This window comes from Marmota monax, unplaced genomic scaffold, assembly GCF_021218885.2.
Source record: "Marmota monax isolate L192 unplaced genomic scaffold, Marmota_monax_Labrador192_F-V1.1 WCK01_AAM20220418_F8-fsc00091, whole genome shotgun sequence".
In the NCBI taxonomy this organism is placed as follows: Eukaryota; Metazoa; Chordata; class Mammalia; order Rodentia; family Sciuridae; genus Marmota; species Marmota monax.
The window spans coordinates 2,544,972-2,565,763 of NW_026692434.1; the positions used below are offsets into that span (position 1 = coordinate 2,544,972).

Genomic DNA, 20,792 nt, shown 5'->3' on the forward strand with positions numbered 1-20,792 from the left:
ATGTGCTTACTTTAATTTAAAACCACTGCTAAAAATTTTTAATAATTGTCTGAGCTATTGATAAAAATGATGCTGATAGACTTGCTCAGTGTGGGATTCAACTTGCAATAAAACAAAACGTCTATAAGGCACAATAAAATGTGGTATATGTGTATGCTGTATCAGATGTGGTAAGTGCTATGGGCAACAACAGTACAAATTAAGGGCAAAGGGAACACAGGAAGTGCTTAGATAGTGTATTGATTATATAACAAACCACCTCTAATGTCAACTGCTTGAAACAATGATTTTTATTTGCTCACAATTCTGTGGTTCAGCTGTTAGGTTGAGCTTTGCTCATCTGTTGTCATTTATGAGGCTGCCATCTGGCAATTCATCCTGGGGCTGGATGATCTAGTATGGTTTTATTTACATGCCTGGTGATGGGTGCCACTCTCTCATCCTCAGTGAGGTTATCCTGGGCTACCTCACATTATAGCAGCATTTCAAAAATAAGAGTGGAAACTGTAAGACCTATTGGGGTCCAGGCTCAGAAGTCACTCATCACCTCCACGGCACTCTACTGGTCTAGTCACAAGATGTATCCATATTTAAAGGAAGAGGAAACAGACTGCACCTATTGATGGAAAGGATTGTATAGAGTTTTTAGCCATTTTTAACCTACTACAGATGGGGAAGTTACTAACTTATCTGGATAGTCAGTGACAGCAACTTTGATAGGATGACATAAAGACAGAGATTTCCATGATGTGAGGGAACAAGCAATATGAATATCTTCAAAGAGTACATTTTTGGCCAAAAGAATAACCAGCATGAAATACCAAGGTGGCCCAACAAGGTTGGTGAGATTGAGCAACAAGTGTCTAAGAGGTAGAGGAAATGAGGATGCAGACAGAATAGGTGCTTTTAGACCAATATAAGAGTTTTGTCTTTGCTCTGTTAGTCCAGAAGAATCATTAACAGAATTTTTAACAGAGTGACAAGGTTGGATGAATTTGTCAATGAGATCTCTCTGGCTTCTCTACTGAAATTGCACTTGAGAGGAGGTAGCAAAATGGGATTTATAAAGAAGCCCAGTGAAGAATCCAGGCAAGGATGATGTGGCTTTTAATAGAAAGGTAGATCTGACAGCATTTTCTGGAATAATTTGCAGAATTAATAAAACAGAAAACATACTGTATATTATCATCCCAGACAGATTTTCAGTTTCTCTAAAATGCAAATTATATGTTTATTTAATTATGTGTCTTCCACCTCATCTAATGTTTAAAAACCCTTCACTAAATATGTATTGACTGGTTGGTTAGTAAAGGCTCAGGCCTCCCTGCTGCATTGAACATAATTACCAAAGGATGTTGAAACTTTCAGTTTATCATCAAATGATATTTGAAGACCAAAAGCAAATAGATGTGCTTATTAAAATCCATTGATACTCTTCAGATTATATGTCTACTCTATTCTGAAGGATAGCAAGTGAATTAGAGCTAAAACAATCTATCCGGATTAGAAATCATACCTTGAAATTCAGAAAAGGAAAGCATCATTAACTTACCTGAACATTTATCACTAAATCCCTACTAAGTGAAAAGCAGTGTGTCAGGGATTCAAAGTCAATAAGATACAGTTCTCAAAAGCACTAAGATTCTAATGTGGCATGGAGAATATCGATTTTATAAATGAAGAAAATGTGTTAAGATTACCCATTTATACTGTAGTGTTGAATGGAAAGCATTAATAGAGGAGTGTGAGGAAGATCTAAGGGAAGAGTATTCATGTAACTGAATAACTTCTAGAAAACAAATTAGAAATTTGAAGTTATGGTGTGAAGGGGCCACTGAAGTGGATGACAAGAATCCTGCCTGTTCATGAGAAAATGCCTGCCTCTAATTCTTACCTTAATAAAGGATGTATATATGTTTTATGTTGGTGTTGCTCTTTTTGTAGTAAAAATATTACTTGTCCCCAAATTAAAGTAAAATGAAAATACATTATAATACAAAGACTGTTTCGAATCAAAATTGGGAACATTTTCTCATCTGTACTCCCCAAACCTCTATATTATAAGTGTCATATATAAGTGTCTATATTCCAAGTGACTTCTTGAAATAGTTTTGAAATGGGTTTCTGTATCTGTCCTTACATCATTATTTGGGTGTAATATATGCTTTAAAAGAATAGATTCATTTGATTATATTGTACTATATCATATCTTTAGATCTGATAATCTTATAACTTCACAGGACATTTTCATTATATGCTATTTTAAAATACATTTTGACAAAAAATTAGCATAAAAAATTCTTTTGTCTCTAAATGAAAAGCCCGACTTTACTTCTCACTCTGACTTAAAACAAGTTTTCTAAATTCACTGTACTTCACTTTCCTTATCTATAAAGCTAAGTGGTTAGGACAGATCAGTGGTTCTGAACCCTGGCTATACACTAGAAGCATCTGGAGAGCATTAAAACATAAAGTAATAATGCTCAGGACCCACTTCAGGGTTTCATTTTTAAATCTCTCCAGGTAATTTTAATGTACAGCAAATGTTGAAAACCAATGCACTGGATGATCATTAAGGTTACTTCCAGCAAAACTTTCTAATTTTATGATTCATTGTGATTTTTTTTTTTGAGAGAGAGAGAGAGAGAGAGAATTGAGAGAATTTTTTAGTATTTATTTTTTAGTTTTCGGCGGACACAACATCTTTGTTTGTATGTGGTGCTGAGGATCGAACTCAGGCAGCACGCATGCCAGGCGAGCACGCTACCGCTTGAGCCACATCCCCAGCCTGATTCATTGTGTTTTGACATACTAACATTTGCTAGAGATAACAGTGTTCTCAGTATTTGCATTATCCTATAGAGATGGCTCTCAAAGACGGTTTCTACTCAAAATCAGGAACTTTTGTTTTTCATGTACTACTGAAACTTCTGTATTACAATTTTTACTAAGAACCAAGTATGCATCATTATTAGGGTGTAATATGTGCTTTAAAAATAATATAGATTTACTCTATTCTCAGAATTAATTATTGCTATGATTATAAGGCAATTTCTTTTAGTACACATGCAATGTGAAGACAATGTAGTTAGAAATTGCATATGAAAATCTTTTAAAATTGCTGTTGTAGCTATTTTGATTTTGAATAAATGAATTTTAAATATATCAAGAGTTAATGAACTTCCTAAAGTATATAACTTGTTCAGAATAAATAACTTGCATACTTGTTTATTATTAAGCAGAATGGACAGCTTTATAAAAGAATGGTTGAGGTGGAATATCTACTTGAGTTGATATTTCAAAAGATTATAGTTGTGACTTCTTGAAATAGTTTTGAAATGGGTTACTGTATCTTTTTGCCATCAGTTTTTTTTACTAAACAGCTTTTATTGGAGTAAGCAGATAATTTTCCCTTTTATTTTTTTTCTTTTTATTTTAAGAACTAGGGAATATGAGTAAATGTATATTATTTAAAACTACATAAAATAAAAAACTCAAACAAATATTCAGATCCAGAAAGAAACACTTAGACTCCTACAAAATTAGGAAGAGGCCTCAAATAAATCATAAGCTATAAAGTAAGAGATTTTTTGTCCTGTATTTTAATAGAATATTGTGTTTGTGATATATACTTTTAGAAGCTTGGGACAAGAAGACTCCTTCCTCCTTTTAGCCAGCCTAATAATAGGAAGAAGGAGAAAATGTACAGATGACAGCTAACAGCTAACATTGGTGAATGTAGGTGTTGCCAACAAAGACAGTGCTGGTTGTATGAAATTTCTGCAAGCATAACTATGTTTCAAACTATTTGAAAAAAATTACATAAAACATAAAAAAAGAAACTATGGAAAGGATCTATGTGATTTTATGTGTGTGTGTGTGTGTGTATCATCATTCTGTGTGTTACATCAGTGTGTTACTATCATTATATCTTTAATTTTCATACATACTTCACTGTATCTGTTTGCATTCCTGATGACAAGCTAGACTTGATAACTAAGAATAGTTCACATATATATTATTTATTATACCATGCAAAACTACAACACTGGAAGAATAATGTGACCACTTTAATAATCCACGTTTAAAAACCTTTCTCTGTGCAGAATAAGGAAGTTGCTTTGTCTCATATTAGCTCTACCACATATGAGTTTGCTTCATAATATCTCCCTGAAATCAATCAGCCATGCTCACCATGCTCTCAAAAGAATTTTGTACAGTAGGAATAAGCTATGAAAAGTTTGAAAATATAGGCAATGCATACGATAGGGTTTGTAATAACAGTTACATGTATACTAGTAATTAAAAACTAATTTATAAGTGTTATGTGATCTTCACATATCAAGAGATTTTATGAAACAATATAAATATTACCATAGAATGGTATCACACTTCTTAGTACCCAAATCTTAAGAGTAACCCAGTGCAGAGTTTAGTAGTTATCCCTCTCACCTTTTGAGATTTTCTCTCCTACTACCTTGTTTCAAATTCTGGTGTTATCCTATCAGGCATATTATTTTGTGTTACATATCTTCTTTTAAACTAAGAGAAATATGTTAAGCTGTACGTAGTATCTCAAACCTTATTATACATTAGTTTAATCAGATAAAGTCAGTAAAAGGATTATAGTTTTGAAGAAAGGTAAGGACAGAGATGATATAGCCTTGGGAAGGTACATATGAAAAGGGGCCCTATGAGATTAGAAGCATTTCATATTGAGGCAGGGACTGCTGGGAACAGTGAAGGACTAAAGCATAGAGAGCAGAGTTATTTACTTCCCAATTTTGCCTGGGGCTGGGCCAGGTCAGCAATGCAATCACTGTACTGAGTAAAGCAAATTGACCCAGTTTTCTAAAGATGTCATGTAAAATTTGCATTATCTTCATAGTCTAGTAACATTATATTGAATATAGACTTTATATCTGACAGCCAAAGTGTAGTGATGCTAATATCATCTTGAGTAATGAACTCTCATTAAATGAATGTAAATTTGTAAGGTTGTCTCATATGAAGTCTTATTTACAGTAAAGTTCTTCCTTGTTAAGATATTAAATTAATTTATTGGGCATAACCACATAATGTGAAAAACTTTAGTACTGGACTTCATCTTGAAAGCAGAGATACTGCATTAAAGTAAAACTGCCATCCAGAATGAATAATGCAGATGCTGTGTTTTAAAACATGTCAGATTCTCTTAAGTATATCTTCCTTCTTTAAACTTTGATCAGCTGAGATAGATGTTTTTCATTTGGCCTTAACTCTTTGTTACAAGAAGATAAGAGACAGACAACTAATGAAATAAATTGATATTCTGCTATGATAAGATAGAATGTAAATTCAATACTATTTTTGCAGTTGAAAGTATAACTGATTTTGTTTTGAAAATTTGGCAGCATTGTATGATATCATAAAAAATAAGAGAGACAGCATTTCAAATTGACTAATACTCTGAGGTATTTGGGTGAAGTTGGATATAATTTTCATCTAACTTTCCCCAAATACAATGTATTCTTTCTTAAAAGGAGTTATAATTAAGAGTGTATTGAGTCATAAATTTTAATGATAGCAAATCATGAATATTAAAAAGAATTGCTTATAGATACCAAAAATGGATAAGTGTGAATTATATTCTGTAACTCAAGTTGGAAGTCCAACTGTCACAGAGAAACTTCTCATTGAGTCTCTCTGAAATAGACTGCATGCATATTTAACCCAGTAGCTTTAGGCATTCAAAGATATAGAAGGCAAAATCAAAAGTATCACCTCAAAATTAACACCAAGCCGTGTGTTTTTCTATCCAAGTTTCACAGTCATTTTAAACACAGATAGTAACTTGGCTTAAAATTTAAACATACTCATACATACAGGTTTGTTAGCTGGAGAGTTTCCTTGCCTGGGGGAGGGGAGGTGATAATTGGTGCATTCAACATAGAACACGTGTAATGATAATAAAGTTGATTGGTTGAGCTCTATAGCTTTTTTTTCCCCCTTCCTCTTCTTTTCTCTCTTCCTATAGAGTAGTTCAGGTGGGGGTGGAAGGGTTCCCTCCCATCCCCCCAGCCCCTGCTAAGAAGAGTAGGTTGATACCATTTTTATTGTTCTGCTGGGGTGGGAAATAAACCATATACTTTAACACTTTGAATGGCTACACCAAAGAGAAAATTGAGCCAGGCCTTCTTTCCCCCTCCTACTGGACTTTGGGGTGGGTTTGTTCTTCTAAATGTTTTAGCAGATTTGGGGTTAGCTAAATCCTTCTGCCCCAGGGCAAAGAGGCAGTCGACGGGGGAAAATGTCAAGGGCTTCAGAGGAGCGCTGAGCTGAGTAAAGTGTGTAGTGGAAGCTTATATCTGAAACCCACCCCTCCCCTGGAAACCCGGCAAAGGCAATGAGAGTTGGAACCAGCTGATGCCGCTGCTGCTGCTTCCCGTTTCCAGGGTGAAATTTTCACAGCAGCTAATTCTAAAGGGAGGAAAAATCCCTAACCAGCAGCGAAGAAGATCCTATCACCCAACCCAAGCAATGTAACCTTTTAGGCAGGCTTTCAGAGAAATCCGCATTTTAAAAGCCAGCGTTCATGGTCCAAACTATGGGCCGGGAATCAGAGCTGGTATGAAAATATGAAAAGCCTCTTTACACCCTGAGTGTTTGAAACGATCCGATGAGCATAGGAAGTGGCTGCCAACGCTCTGGCGGCTGCTCTAGCTGCCGCCGCTGCCGCCGCCGTTCCTCGCAGAGGGCTGGACAGAGCTAGTCCCGGTTTCAGCACCTCCGGCGCTGGACAGCTCTCTGCACACCGCACCGCTGCCTGCCTGCTTTTTCCCACTCTTGCTTTGCATAACTGGAGATGCATCTAAATTACGTCCTGTTCAACAACAAGTAGATTTTTTTTTTCCTGTACGAGAATTACAGTAGACGACTCTCTCAATTAAACTGCATTTTCTTCTTTACGGATTTGGCTGTCAGGCGTATTTATCCCGATCTCCCCCCACCCCCTTTGCAGGAACGAGTCTTTGGGAACGTGGTCCACCCAGGGATGTAAAACTGTGCTTACCGATGCATCCCATACGAAATGCTTATGTGATCGTCTCTCTACCTTCGCCATTTTGGCTCAGCAACCTAGAGAAATAGTAAGTAACAAAGGGAAAACACGGCTTTAATGCAAAGGCAGGGACATTGTGGCTAGTGTTTCTCCAGGGAACTGCATTTTAAATGGGGAAACGGAAAAGGTTGCAGGGTGGCAAAATTGGGTTCTTCTCCTCCTTAGCTACAGAAGCTTGGTGTAATGAATTCTAGTTGGTGTGCTATAACTAAATTCTACTCAGTTTTATGTCTTCTAACTTGAAATTTCTGCAGTATGGTTTTAAGGATATGCTCCTATGGTATTACTAATATGTTGCAAACTTTCAAATAAAAATGATTGCCAATATAACATTTATTTTAAAACTGGAAAGCTATTCTGGGGAATTTGTGAGAATACTGTTAGTAGTAGAATGAAGGAAGACCCCAGACACTATAGCCAAACACATTGCATATCTGCATTGGATATTTTCAGTACAGGTTTCTGAGGGTGTCCTTGGATGGAGATTATATATATATATATATATATATAAATCAAATGAAGTTTTCATGAAAGCATGGCTGTGTGGAACTGAAAGATCATTCCTTATAAGTATATGGATTTTGCAAAAATAGTTTCTGAAAGAGGCAGCTGTATAGAACTATCTAAAAACTAGTATTCTCACCAAATGTATTTTGAAAAAAAAATCACAAGAAATGAAATACTGAAAAAATAGTTATTCAGATAAAAGTGACTTTCTGCCTAAATTTGGCCTTAATAAGCAACATTCTTATTACTTATTTTGATGACAAAAATACCTAATATAATTTGATATGCATATCTAAGGTTTATGAATACACTTAATCTTAAAGTATATTCCTACAAACTTCCTGTATAAAATTTGAAAAACAACAGATTTCACTGGTTATTGTCACATTAGTGTGTCAGGAAAGATACCTCTCAGATGAGTGAATGCTTATAATCTTTATATTTGTTTTAAAAGATATAGGTTCATTTTTTCAAGGTCATGTTTTTAGGGACTGGTACTGGTATTGTGGAAATTATCTCCACTTATTCTGTTCATAGAAAAAAATGCAAAATAAATATGAAGGTCTTAAATTTGATATTTTATTTTCTTCTATATTCTTAGAGTCTAAGGAAGTGAAATATAATGTGAGAATACTTGACTTAGAACAAAGTTGTCAAAAGTCAGAAAGTTTGAAAATTTTTCACTGTTTAGTACCAGTTTGGGGTAACATAATGAGTTGTACATGGGAGTATATAGATAAATTTTACTAAGAATCCTGTTGTGGAATGACTGAAATGTAGTTAGTTGAAGAAAAATGATTTTAGCTACAGAACATTTAACATCTGAATGTTGACCAAGTTGTACTTTCAGGTCGTATTTTAAGAAAGCTATAAGGTGCCATAATCAGCATTTAAAACTCCAAAGACTTTATTGCTTCACAGTGTGAAAGAAGGGGGAGCTAGAATTAGTCATTTTAGAGGCTAAAATATGTGAACTGAGTGGGTTTATGGCTAATTATCTGGTAATTATAGGAACTATTTGGGCTATTTTTGAGTGGTAGCTTAGTTTGCTGAGACTTAAGGTTATCTTAACTCAGTTATAAATTTTCTCTTCCTTTTTTTTTTGTGTGTGTGTGTTTTAATTTACAGATCATGGAATCCTCTGGTACACCTTCGGTTACTTTAATAGTAGGCAGTGGCCTTTCTTGCCTGGCCTTGATCACCCTAGCAGTTGTCTATGCAGCGTTATGGAGGTATGTGATCAACTGATAGACTTGAAATGGAATGCTCAGTTGTTCAGTTAAATCAGAGAGTGTGATAACCATGATATGTCTCCTGCCTTCTTAATTTACTGAAAGCAGTATTTTAAAAACAGAGTTATAATTGAGTTGTAATAAATGACACATATTTACAGACATACTTTCCTTCCAGTTCAAATGATGGTAGTCTTCAACAAGTTGTTTACACTTAAATATGGCATTCCTATATCATTCAGTCTCTGTGTGGTTTCTATTTATCCCAATTGCTATTGATCCAGAGTGTTTAATTGATACTATCAAATTAATTTTTATAGAAATATGATTTCAAGTTTCAAACACATACTTTCAGCATGTCCAGTAAAGCCCTTCCTTAATATTAAAGCATTAATATAATATCACACTACTCTAGAAAAGATTTTTTGGTTGAGTATAATAAATTGACTTTGACAAATTGATTACAAGAAATCAGACAAATTCATAAACAAAGATAAGTGTTTGAAATTTTCTCTTATAAGATATTTGAAATTGAATCTATTGGATATTACATGGAAATTTGGTATTTCTTTAAGTTCTGTAACAAGTTTTATTCTACTAGCAGGAATTAGACCTTCGAGGTTGATTATATCTACTCACACACAGAGAGTGAGTATCTAACCACAAGGTTGAACTTTCTAATGGATTTTATACTTCCAAATGTTAAATAACTTTCTTTTGTTTATGCATATTATTTTAAATTATCTACAATGAAGTAACAATAATGGTAGATAATTACCTATTGCTTTCTGAATATTTTCAATATTAAAATTACAAAAGTTTTTGTTTCTACCTCAAAGAGCTCTAAGTTTTTATCTGTAAATTTTAAATAATCAGTTAAAAATTAAAAATTAATTATAATTTAAGAGGGAAGGCCACTAGAATTATCATCCTTTAAATACAATCATTGTTCTCCATTATAATTTTTACTTTTTTGAGAACAAAAAGTAATAGTCAAAATTATTTAATTATCAAAAATATTAAGAATTTTCATACCCCATACAAAAATAAAATATGTACATAATTTGACCTATTGGAACAGGCACATAACAGAAGTTCTACATCTATGAGAAAAAGTTATCTGGTAGTACAAACACAGATGAAGTCAGACAATCTGAAAAATATGGCCAATTTCAGGAAATAGAAGAAAAGCTTAGTCTAGGTGTGACATTGTAGGCAAGGCAATCCTAGGTTTGGACTCAGTCAGTCATCTTGTCCTGGAACATACAAATGGACAAAGGCTGGGGAGATGATTTATCTCCTACCATTGTATGAATGACATTTCCTTTTGAAAATTAGAGAGTATTTAAGGCCCAAAGTACTAAGTAATCATGCTAGCATCATAATTCATGATCCCTGGAGTATTTAGAGCTAAATTCATTTCTTAGCATTTAGGGTTCAGGTACCAATTCCACCTTCTCTTCACCCTTCAATACATATCATTAACACTAGGATAAACAATGTCAGTTAAATTATATGTAAAATTAATCATAGAAATACAGGATTAATTGGTTCCTAAAGAAGTTTTCTTTAAGCCAGAAAATCATTTCCTATAATAGTAAAATTAAACATGAAATTCAGAATTATAGAAGGAAAGTTCAAAGAAACAAATCTGTATCCCTAAGAGTTAAGAGGTCATCAAATGACTATTCACCTATAGAAGAAATGAGCTAATAGTCACATTTTGAAAGTGTCAAGACCCATGAACTACTGAGTGCAAATTGAAGCATGATGAATCCAAGCATTTTATAAACATCTTATTTACTCTATAACATTACTGGAAGGTAATAAGGATGTGAAGTTTCCTTTAACTTTTTTTTTAAATAATAAAAATTTTTAGGATTTTTGGCTTTATAATGATTTAAAAAATATATAAGCATATTATTCTATAAGGAAATTATTTTATATGTAATGTTATTTTGAAATTTGTTGGTATTCTATGTAGTTTATCAGAAATGTTCCTCAAAATTTTAATACAAGGCTAGATGTGTAGCTAAGTGGTAGAACACTTGCTTATAGCACATTTAATCCCCAGAACTGAAAAAGAAAAAAATTAATACAAGGGTGCTCTCTCCATTTATAGATATATTCTGTAGAATTATATTGTTACATCAAAGAGCAATTAAATATGTTGTTTTAAATGGGATATTGACATGAAGCATTTATAAATTTAGTTTAAAATATCAAACATGGTAGATAAAAGTACTGAAAGGTGAGACATTTGAAAGCAATTTGCAAGGTACCAATATTGCTCAATATTGATGAAAATGGAAATATCTTCAGAGTCTTCGGGTTGGTCAGTTCTGGATCTTTTATTACTCTTATTTTTAATATTTACAATGCAAAAATATCATTGAAATACTCTTTTAATAACATCATCTGGAAACCACTAACATCATGTAAAGGGTTAATATGATAAAGTCCTTAAACTTATATTAATTGCTCCAACCATAAAAAGAAGGGCAACTTAATATCTGATGATGTCTTTAGTATCCCAGTGTGTGGTTTATTACATGTGTATCTTCAGGACAAAGGGAAAAGGTTCCCCATCTCTTGAAGCCATTTTGTGTTTAGAATTGACCTAGGTTAGTCCTGTTTGGGTTTTTTTGTTTGTTTCATTTTGTTTGAAATTTTTTGTTTTTGCAAAAAAAGATTAATTTATTTCATATTATAAAATCTCCTTTTAGTATTTTAGTGTCAATCCTGTTTTTCTTTCACTTTTGCTTCTAAAGTATGTGATGGGATGTGGGGCCTCTTTCTGCCTAAATCCTTTTCAAAGGCAGGGGTGGGTGGGGGGATGAACTTTGGTAGATTTTAACTTGCAAAGGTGCCAGATCTTTGGCACTCCCTCCTAACATTGCACAGGTAATCCCATGCCTGCTGTGGGATGTGATTCCCTTTTCTAATACAAATTGAACAGGCTGAAACACACAGCAAGTACAAGGTTGTCTTTTAGTTACTGTCACTTAGTGATTTAGAAGGTACAGTGAAACAAAATAGCTGTTACCCTTTCAGGGTAAATAGCTGGCAGAACATTTGATTCTGAGCAGATTTTGCTATGGTTTATAATATTGATGTACTTATAAACCATGTAACATATTATTTATAAATATTTCATCTTAAGGATTAACAAATGGTAGATAATAACTTATGTTTTGGCCTAATAGTGAATTATCATTTGTGAATGTGACTTTTTTGGTGTTTTTGTACTGGGGATTGATCCCAGGAGTGTTCCACCACTGAGCTACACCTGCAGCCCTTTTTATTTTTATTATTATTTTTTATTTTGAGTCAGGGTCCCAGTAAGTTGATTAGGGCCTGGATAAGTTGCTGAGACTGGCCTCAAATTTGTGATCCTCCTGCCTCATCCTGCCAAACAGCTGGAATTATAGGCATGTGCCACTATGCGAAGCTAATTGGAGCCATTTTTAGAGATAAAGATTTATTTTTGTGTTTGTTTGTTTAGAATAGTTATTCAGGAACATAACTAACAACCTAAATGCATAAAAATGCTTGAGTGGATGAAAGTTTTCATGAAAGTAACAACATCCTTGTAGTAAACAGGATTGATAAGTGAGAATCTGTATAGGGTTTATATTTTGGTTCTAGAGTTCTATTGGTTGTGGTACTACCAAACATTTAAATGTACAGATATCCACATATTTACAAAAGTAATAACACTAATGGATATATTTCCAAGAAATGTTTTATGTCTAATAAGGAATTTATCATGATCACAGATATGAAAGTTAGACTCTTTCAGAAATGCCATATTGTCCACACTAATGTCTAAGGAAGAAAATAAGTCTGAAAGGCACTTGAATATGACATGTAATATAAAATTAGGTCTCTAAGAAAAAAAAAAACTATGAAAAACTTTTCATGTTTTTATTTGTGTGAAGGTTGTATGTTAGTGCTTCTTTTTTTCCAGATGAATTCCACCAATTGCACAATACAGAATTCTTCATCTGTTGAATATTAAAGTTGGACACTCTTTCTCTCTCTGGCTAGGTACATACGCTCTGAGAGGTCCATAATTTTAATTAACTTCTGCCTGTCTATCATCTCATCCAATATCCTCATACTGGTTGGACAAACTCAAACACATAATAAGGTATGACTGGTAATTACTCTGATTCTCTTTGTGTGTTTATATTTTGGTGTATAGTTGATTATGGATAATGTAATTGTTTATTCTGGAGACTATATAATAGTAAAAATGTTTGTTAAACATACTATCAAAGCTCTATGAGTTCAAAGGCTTGAGACATCAAAAGCAAATATTTTATTTATTTTCCAGTTGTAATCAGATCCACTCATAACCAGATACAGTGCCTGTGTTTGGTTCTAATTTATTAACATCTGGAATGTTGCTTTTAAAAATTCACTTTCAAAAATGTCCATAGTTAATAATCAAAGAGAGTGTTAGGTGGAAGTGAGTGTAGGTCTAGGTTTTATACTTTTTACTAACCAGAGATTTTTTTTTAATACTTAACCAACATTGCAGTTATTTAACTATATAGTTACTTTTTTAGCAGAATGTAAAGTATACATCTTATTTATGTAAATTGACCAATTTATATGAGTTGAATGGCCATGTCTTTTCCAGAAAAGACTAGTCTTTACTGAACAACTCTGAAATACATTCTAAGAAACCCATAATAGCAATCTTAAATTAACTTATCCTAGCCTCAAAGGGATTCTGTTCACTACCACTTTGAAAATTTAATTGTCATGCTTTTAGGCTTCTTCTTTTTTCATCATTTTTAAAAATTTTTAAATACTAAAGCCAATAGTTGAACTTATCCCCCATAATATGACACTTTAAAAAGAAAGCAACCCAATAAAGAGCATCCTAGAAATAAAAGTACTTTCATATATATGAATGCCCACTTCCTGTACCATTTCCCTTGTGTGTATTTTCTTCTTAAAAAAAAAAAAAGATGTGAAAGCATATCAGGTCTATTAAAATATAGTTCAAGTCAATGTTGTTAACATTTAATACAAATTTAAAAACAAATAGTAATAGATGGAAAAAAGGATAATGGAGAAAAAAAAGGACTGAAGGTGGGGGAGAGGAGACAGAAACCATAAAATATCCAGCAGATGAAAAATCAGGATAAACAGGAGTTTCAGCTGAGGAGAAAGAAAATGAGGAGGGACAGAAGGGGAGGAAGTACAGAAAAAGGAGAGGCAATGAGACCTAAGCCTTAATGAATTATGAATTATTCATGCCACCTTTCCCTTTTTGTTCCTCTATTTGGACTGTGCTTCAGATCTTTACAAATGCTCCTTTACCTATTCTTATTTCTTTGACTGATTGTCCTTGAACTTCCACCCAGAGATCTTCATTAGGAAATATGGTTTAAAAACTTTTCTGTACTATGTGGCTTAGTTTTGCAAATTCTGAGCCAAGTATTAGAGTATAAATTCTCTGCAAGGTTTACTACACATTATAATTATCTAAAGCACACATCATATGGTCCAAATCACTGCTAAGTGCATAAAAATGTTGGAGTAGATGAAAGTTTTCATGAAAGTAACAACATCCTTTTAGTAAACAGGATTGATAGTTCAGAATCTGTGTAAGGTTTCTGTAAATGATCCAATAGAAATACAATGCAAGACACAAATACAAACCATATATGTAGTTTAAAGTTTTTAAGAAGCTACATGTAAAAAACTAAAAAGAAATAGGTGAAATTCATTTTAATATACTTAACTCAATAAAACTATAATATTCCTACTTTAATATATAGTTAATATACAATTATTAATATAACATTTTACCTTCTTGTTCAAGTCTTCAGAATCTGGTCCATATTTTATACTTATAATACTACTCATTTGAACAAGCTGCATTACAGGTGCTTAAGTGATTACATGTATTCAGTGACTACCATATTGTATTGGTCCAAATAGTAATAATATTCAGAAACTAAAATTGTCTCAAAAAATTACATTCTGCCTGCTTATTTTGTCCTTTGTAGATTTTCAAATGTCCTACTTTTTTAAAATGTAGTTTTGAGTCTTCAAATATTATGAATATCAAAGGCAAAATAAGACTTTTACTTTACATTTCTGATTGTGAGAAATGGGTACTATGTGCTTATTTAAGAAAAAAAAAAATGTTTGGTTTCTTCCCAGGTAACTAACTTCAGAATAGATTTCATGTGGCTTTAGGACCATAAAGAATCTGTTCTAGATTGACTGCTGTTAGATATTGATGCTTATTGGGAGGAGTGGACAGTGGTGGTGGTATTATGTGGTTTTCTCTTATTCTATGTTAATTTTGCATCATCAGTTCTGCAAGCTTAGGACAATTTACATTAAAGTGAACAAGAGACAAAAATAGAAAAATAAAAGCTGGAAGTTTATTCTAGGTCACTCTAGATAATACTAAGTGTTACAATGGGCACAATTGTGTATTTTATTATGTATATATTTGGAATTGAACTAAGCTGTTCCTGTGAGTTTATATGTGAAATTTTGGTTTGTCAAAGGTATGTTTGTTTAACTGTATTTGGGATTAATACCCCCCACACACACCAAAAAGAAGATGAATGAGAAAAAGGAATGTTATCTATATAAATGATAAATTTAAAAAAATAAAAAGTATTAATTAATGGCTACAGTATTATATTTAGGTTGTATGTTGGAGTCTTTCGTGTTGTGGGTGTAATTGTTGTTGTAGTTGATCTGATTTCCATTTTTTACTTCCCTGATGTTTTGATTGATGTGATAGTATTTCCTACTTGGAAAATGGAAACATCCGAGATTCTTGATGACCAAAATATTTGATACTGCCTCTGAGAGTTGTCATTTCTAGTTTGTAGGAGAACTGGTATTTGATGCTAAGTTCTAGAATAATTCTGAAGTGTCATCTGGAGTCTTTCTCTGAACTACTTGTTGAAATTTAATTGACCTGATTATCTTACTACAAAGTCTCTCTGCTTCTTTTTGAATTAAGATAGAAACTAGGCAAAATAATCTGTTTAAAATGTGAACATATTCAGATTTTTAAAATGTAGATTCAAATTTCTGGCAGCAAAGTAAGACTTCAAATACAATTTCATACATCTCTTCTTAAAATGCACTTGTAAAATTTAATTATAATTCACTTCATTATATTTTCAGCTTTCTTATAAAGTAACTTTGCCCTTTGATCTCTTTATTCATTTAAAATTTCAACCAGGATGTTCATGTATCATTTATTTGTAAAGAATTTTTTTATACCTTTAATTATGCATGTTTTGTGTGTGTGTGTGTGTGTGTATTAAGCATTTGTTACTATTGTTTTGCAGAAAGCAAGGATCATTTCAGAAACATATATTCACAAAATAGTTTTGTTAATCACAAAAAGATATTTCTGCTTCTTTCCAAACTACTTTGGGGGTAATTTGTCATATTAATGATTTTAATGATTCCATAACACTCATTTTAACTGATGGAAGCCAAATTCGGCAAAATTTTGGCGGTTTTGTGTGTGTGTGTGTGTTAGATAGTGGTGAATAACCAAGAAGTTCAAAGTGCTGAAAGTTAGTTTCTGTCCTACAACCTCACTACTAGATTATGATAAAAAGCAAATCTAAATCAAAGTTTTATCCTACATTTAGATATTTATTAGACACTTATTACCAAACCAGGAACAACTTTGTTTATATAAATTCAGTGAAACCCTAGGTTTTTATCCTTTGGATGTTTTGACCACTCTCTGTGGATATTTTAACTAGAGGTGAGCATTGCAACACTCCAGAAAATGGATTCTGTGACCTTTGGCAAGCAATCTTCAATCAGAAATCTTCCTAATCCAATGCCTGGACACAGACTTATTGGGGCTAAAACAGTGTGTCCTACCTCTAAGAAGTCCAGGATATAAACCTAAATGAAATCTATATACAGTTTGTTCAAGAATAAAACTGCTTAACAGTGTTAGCCAATCCATATACCCTGAATGCCTTTATTTTCACTGAAGGGAATCCAATGATACAACCATTATAGTTGATTAACTAGAGTTATCAATAAGGACATATCTTTTACTTTCAGTTTAATTATGAGTGAAGGGTTGATTGTGGATGGATACACTTAGGTCATGTTGTCCTTGTTTCCTATGAAGTAAGGACTTTACAAAAATGATGTCAGTTAACCATGGTTGGTGCATTTCTCTACTACTCTTTCAATTAAGGGTTAAAAACTGGCATATATATGGTATCATGTTGGCATATGTGTGTGTATATATATACATACACATATGTGTATATAATGTCATGTTGAAAATACCAGATTATTACAATAAAATTACAGACATTCTAACAAGCATGAAAAATAATATTTTGACAATAATCAAAAGTGTAAGAGGATAAAATAGATACCATCTTCAGTCTCAAGAGACCTAGGAATCAAAACAAAATTCCTCACTGACAGATGAAGAGAATTTTCCAAATTATTTGGAATAAGCAGACATTTTCTTTAAAAAATTGGTAACTTTATCTCATAGTTGCATTGAATTACACAATGAGCTATGTCTTCTAATTCAGCTTTGCAAAAGATACAGAAATTCTCTGTCTAGGAGCACTTTTTAAAAGTCACATATTCTACAAAGTTGTTTTACTTAATTTTGTACTTATTTACTTTTGTGTGTGTGTGTGTGTGTGTGTGTGTGGTGCTGGGGATTGAACCCAGGGCCTTGTGCATGCAAAGCAAGCACTCTACTGACTAAGCTATATCCCCAGCCCTTATTAATTCTTTTATAAAAGTGCTATTTATTCAGTAATTTGTCAAGAGATAATGAGTAAAGGTGACTAAATTAGAAGACTATGACTTTCTAATGGAAGAGGCTTTTGTTTTATCAGAATCATGCTTTTTAAAAGTAAAATCTTGAATTTGAATATTTTTTAACTGAAATAAGCATCTAACTCTCCCATGACTTTCTTTTGCCATAGATCAGACTTCTTTACACATTTACTGATATGCTTGCCCTCTGACTGACTACCTGTTTTCAGATTTTGAGGAGGAATATTGAATATGTGCTTCCTAGCTACCCCTTCTGTCCCCTGCATATCCTCTAAAGCACATGCCCTGCCCTTGAGATTTTAAGTGTTCTACATGCTTCCTTGAGAGATATCAGTCCGGGGATGGTTAAGAGCATCTTAAGACATATCTAAGCATCCTAAATTTGCCACTTCTCCTACTCTGTGATCTGCAGCATGACACACAACATGTCTAGACCTCAGCTTCTTGTCAAAGTTACACAAGACAGTACCCATGAAGCATGTATTCCAGAGCCTAGTACCTGTAAGTATTCCTTAAACATTAGCTGTGATTATGGCGATGATGATCACGACTCTGAGATGCACATCTGATGGTGTCCTTTTCTTCCAGAGCTTTGGATTTCTTATCCAATTATCTATTCACCACTTTTGTCCTCACACCACCCCAACACATTTTGTAAATGTTGCATGACTTCTCTGTCGCTAAACCAATTATAGACACTAGAACTTTGAGTTATCCTCCCTATCTCCTTCTCCCTCAAATCTAATAAATCATTTACCTGTGCCAGTTGAATCCTTAAATATCTCTCAAGCCCAACTTCTTGTTTCTCTCAGGTACTGATCACCTTTACAATTACTACTTCCAACATCATCAGACAGACCCATTCTCTACCCTAGAAGCTAGAAGCCAAGGGATAGAATCAAATTTTAAATGGAACCACTCCATTCCCCTCTGTAACATTTACTGTTGTGTCATCTCCTATAGAGATGATTTTCAAACTATGTTCACATACAAGGAGTGGGGCAAATTTTAATATTGGATGATTTTTATTCACTGCTTATCTTTGTAATAATATAATATAACTCAGAAATAAATTTTACTTGAGAAAGAGTCCTGTAGTTTATAAAATTTGAGGAAAAGTTGATATTAAACATGACAGTAAGGATCTCTTCATCCTCATTCTATTTTACTGACTTTTGTTTCATTATACCCACTACACCAAACTGCTTGCAATTCATCAAGATCGATTGATGGCTTCCTGTTCCATGGCACACTTCATCCTAGATCAGTTTTCTTCCACCACAACACCATCTGACCTCACAAAATTCTCCCTCTGGCTTGTGTGCCTTCTCTGACTCTCTACTCAGTCCTTTCAACCTCAAGGATATCCTCTTCTGTCTTCCTTGCTTAATGTGTTTCTACTCTTGGATTCATGATTTCCAATACATACCATTATCTTATTTTATATTACCTGTTTCTAAACTTACTATCCATTTCTTAGGTAGGACAAAGTTATATATATATATATATATATATATATATATATATATATATATATATATATATATATATATATATATATATATTTTTAGTTATCGGCGGACACAACATCTTTGTTTGTATGTAGTGCTGAGGATCAAATCCGGGCCACACGCATGGCAGGCGAGCGCACTACCGCTTGAGCCACATCCCCAGCCCGATATATTTATATTTAAATTAATTGCCAGCATGTAATCTAGGTACAAGAAGCACATAACTGAATATACAAGTAAATGAATTTATTCAAATTCAAAATCTGAGCCTATGAAACTAGTAGCTTATAGTTTTACAAGGAATAAAACTCCCATTGCAGACAAAATTTCAGGTAATATGGCCATAAACAAGATTTTCCCTGGATCCCATTTTAAACTCTAAGTGATTGATGTCATGATGTAATAATGATTTGTTTTCTGGATTTCATTTAAGGAGACCCTGCAACCTAACCTAACAAATGTGAATCATTTTACTTGATATGTTATATGAAATAATGTTCTTAACCTTAAAAAAGAAATGTGCTTAGTTATAATTCTTTTTCTACAAGACCTATCCTGCCAATAATGTCCCAAGTGTGCTCATCAGCTCTCAAATGTGTGTGATCCTATTGGCTGAAGCTAAAGTCTTATTTAGATATATTAAAATCTAATTTGATGAGTGGCTGTGACTTTTGTAAAAGGATGAAAATGGCATAGTTTGTGTACAATGCATTTGAGTCCATTTTGGAATATCATACTAACTCTGCTAGTTTTTTCTGGATTCCTGACAGTTTATTCTGTTCCTAAGGAACAGAATGAACAAAGTGGTTGGTTAGTTTCTCAATTTCTCTAGGCTACTGGCAGTGAAGGATTCTTTTGTCCTGTTGGTAGGGAGTTAATGAAATGAGAGGCAGTGGGATTTCAGAGATGCTCCTGCTCCTCTATAACCTTCTATTCTCTTGGTTATATATTTCCAGTTTTGTGTGGTAGGAACCAGAGACCATTAATTAAAGTCAGCTTTAAATAGAAGAAAATATCAATATGAAAGATGACAAAGGAGATGAAAATTGCAACTATTTGACAGTAGGGAGTTACTGAAATGTTGACACTGAGATGAGATGTTAGGAGTCCAAAAACCTTGAGTAACAAGAAGACCAGTGTGGACATTCAGTGAGTGTTCTTAACTACAACTTCAAAGCCAGGCAAAATTTCCAAAGAGTAAAGCCTCATCCAAAAGGGAAGAAGTAGAATCTAATCTTGGCCAACGAACAGGCAAATAATTTGAAGAATACCATGCTCACTCTCAATGCCTTATGTCAGTCTGTCCTCAGGGAATTGTCCTAAATTATCTTTCAGGCAATGTGAAGAGATTCCCTGATTGGACAATCCCTATTTTCCATCCCTTTCACTCCTGCTTTAAGCCTGGCCTTCAGGACTTTTATCAGTTGGATTAACATTACATTCTTCCCACTTAGTTCTTCCTCCTGAACCTCTGTTTGCATTAGCCCATCCTCTATATTGCTGTGAGAAAGATATTAAATTTAAAGACAAAGGCAAATATCTGATTTTATTATCACCTGCTTAAAACTCTATAATGGGTCTACAGGGCTTGTGAGATTAACTCCATATTCT

At 33.4% G+C, this 20,792-nt stretch overlaps 1 protein-coding gene across 3 annotated transcripts in view; it reads left to right on the forward strand.

Annotated features, from left to right (window-relative positions):
* Adgrb3 (adhesion G protein-coupled receptor B3) overlaps positions 1–20,792 on the forward strand; it is a 695,051-nt gene that overhangs the window by 543,128 nt on the left and 131,131 nt on the right. For all 3 annotated transcript variants that reach the window (XM_058578796.1, XM_058578794.1, XM_058578795.1), the window contains 3 exons: positions 7,001–7,127; positions 8,735–8,838; positions 12,889–12,991. In XM_058578796.1, the coding sequence (XP_058434779.1) occupies positions 7,001–7,127; positions 8,735–8,838; positions 12,889–12,991 (334 nt within the window). The remainder of the gene's footprint in view (positions 1–7,000; positions 7,128–8,734; positions 8,839–12,888; positions 12,992–20,792) is intronic.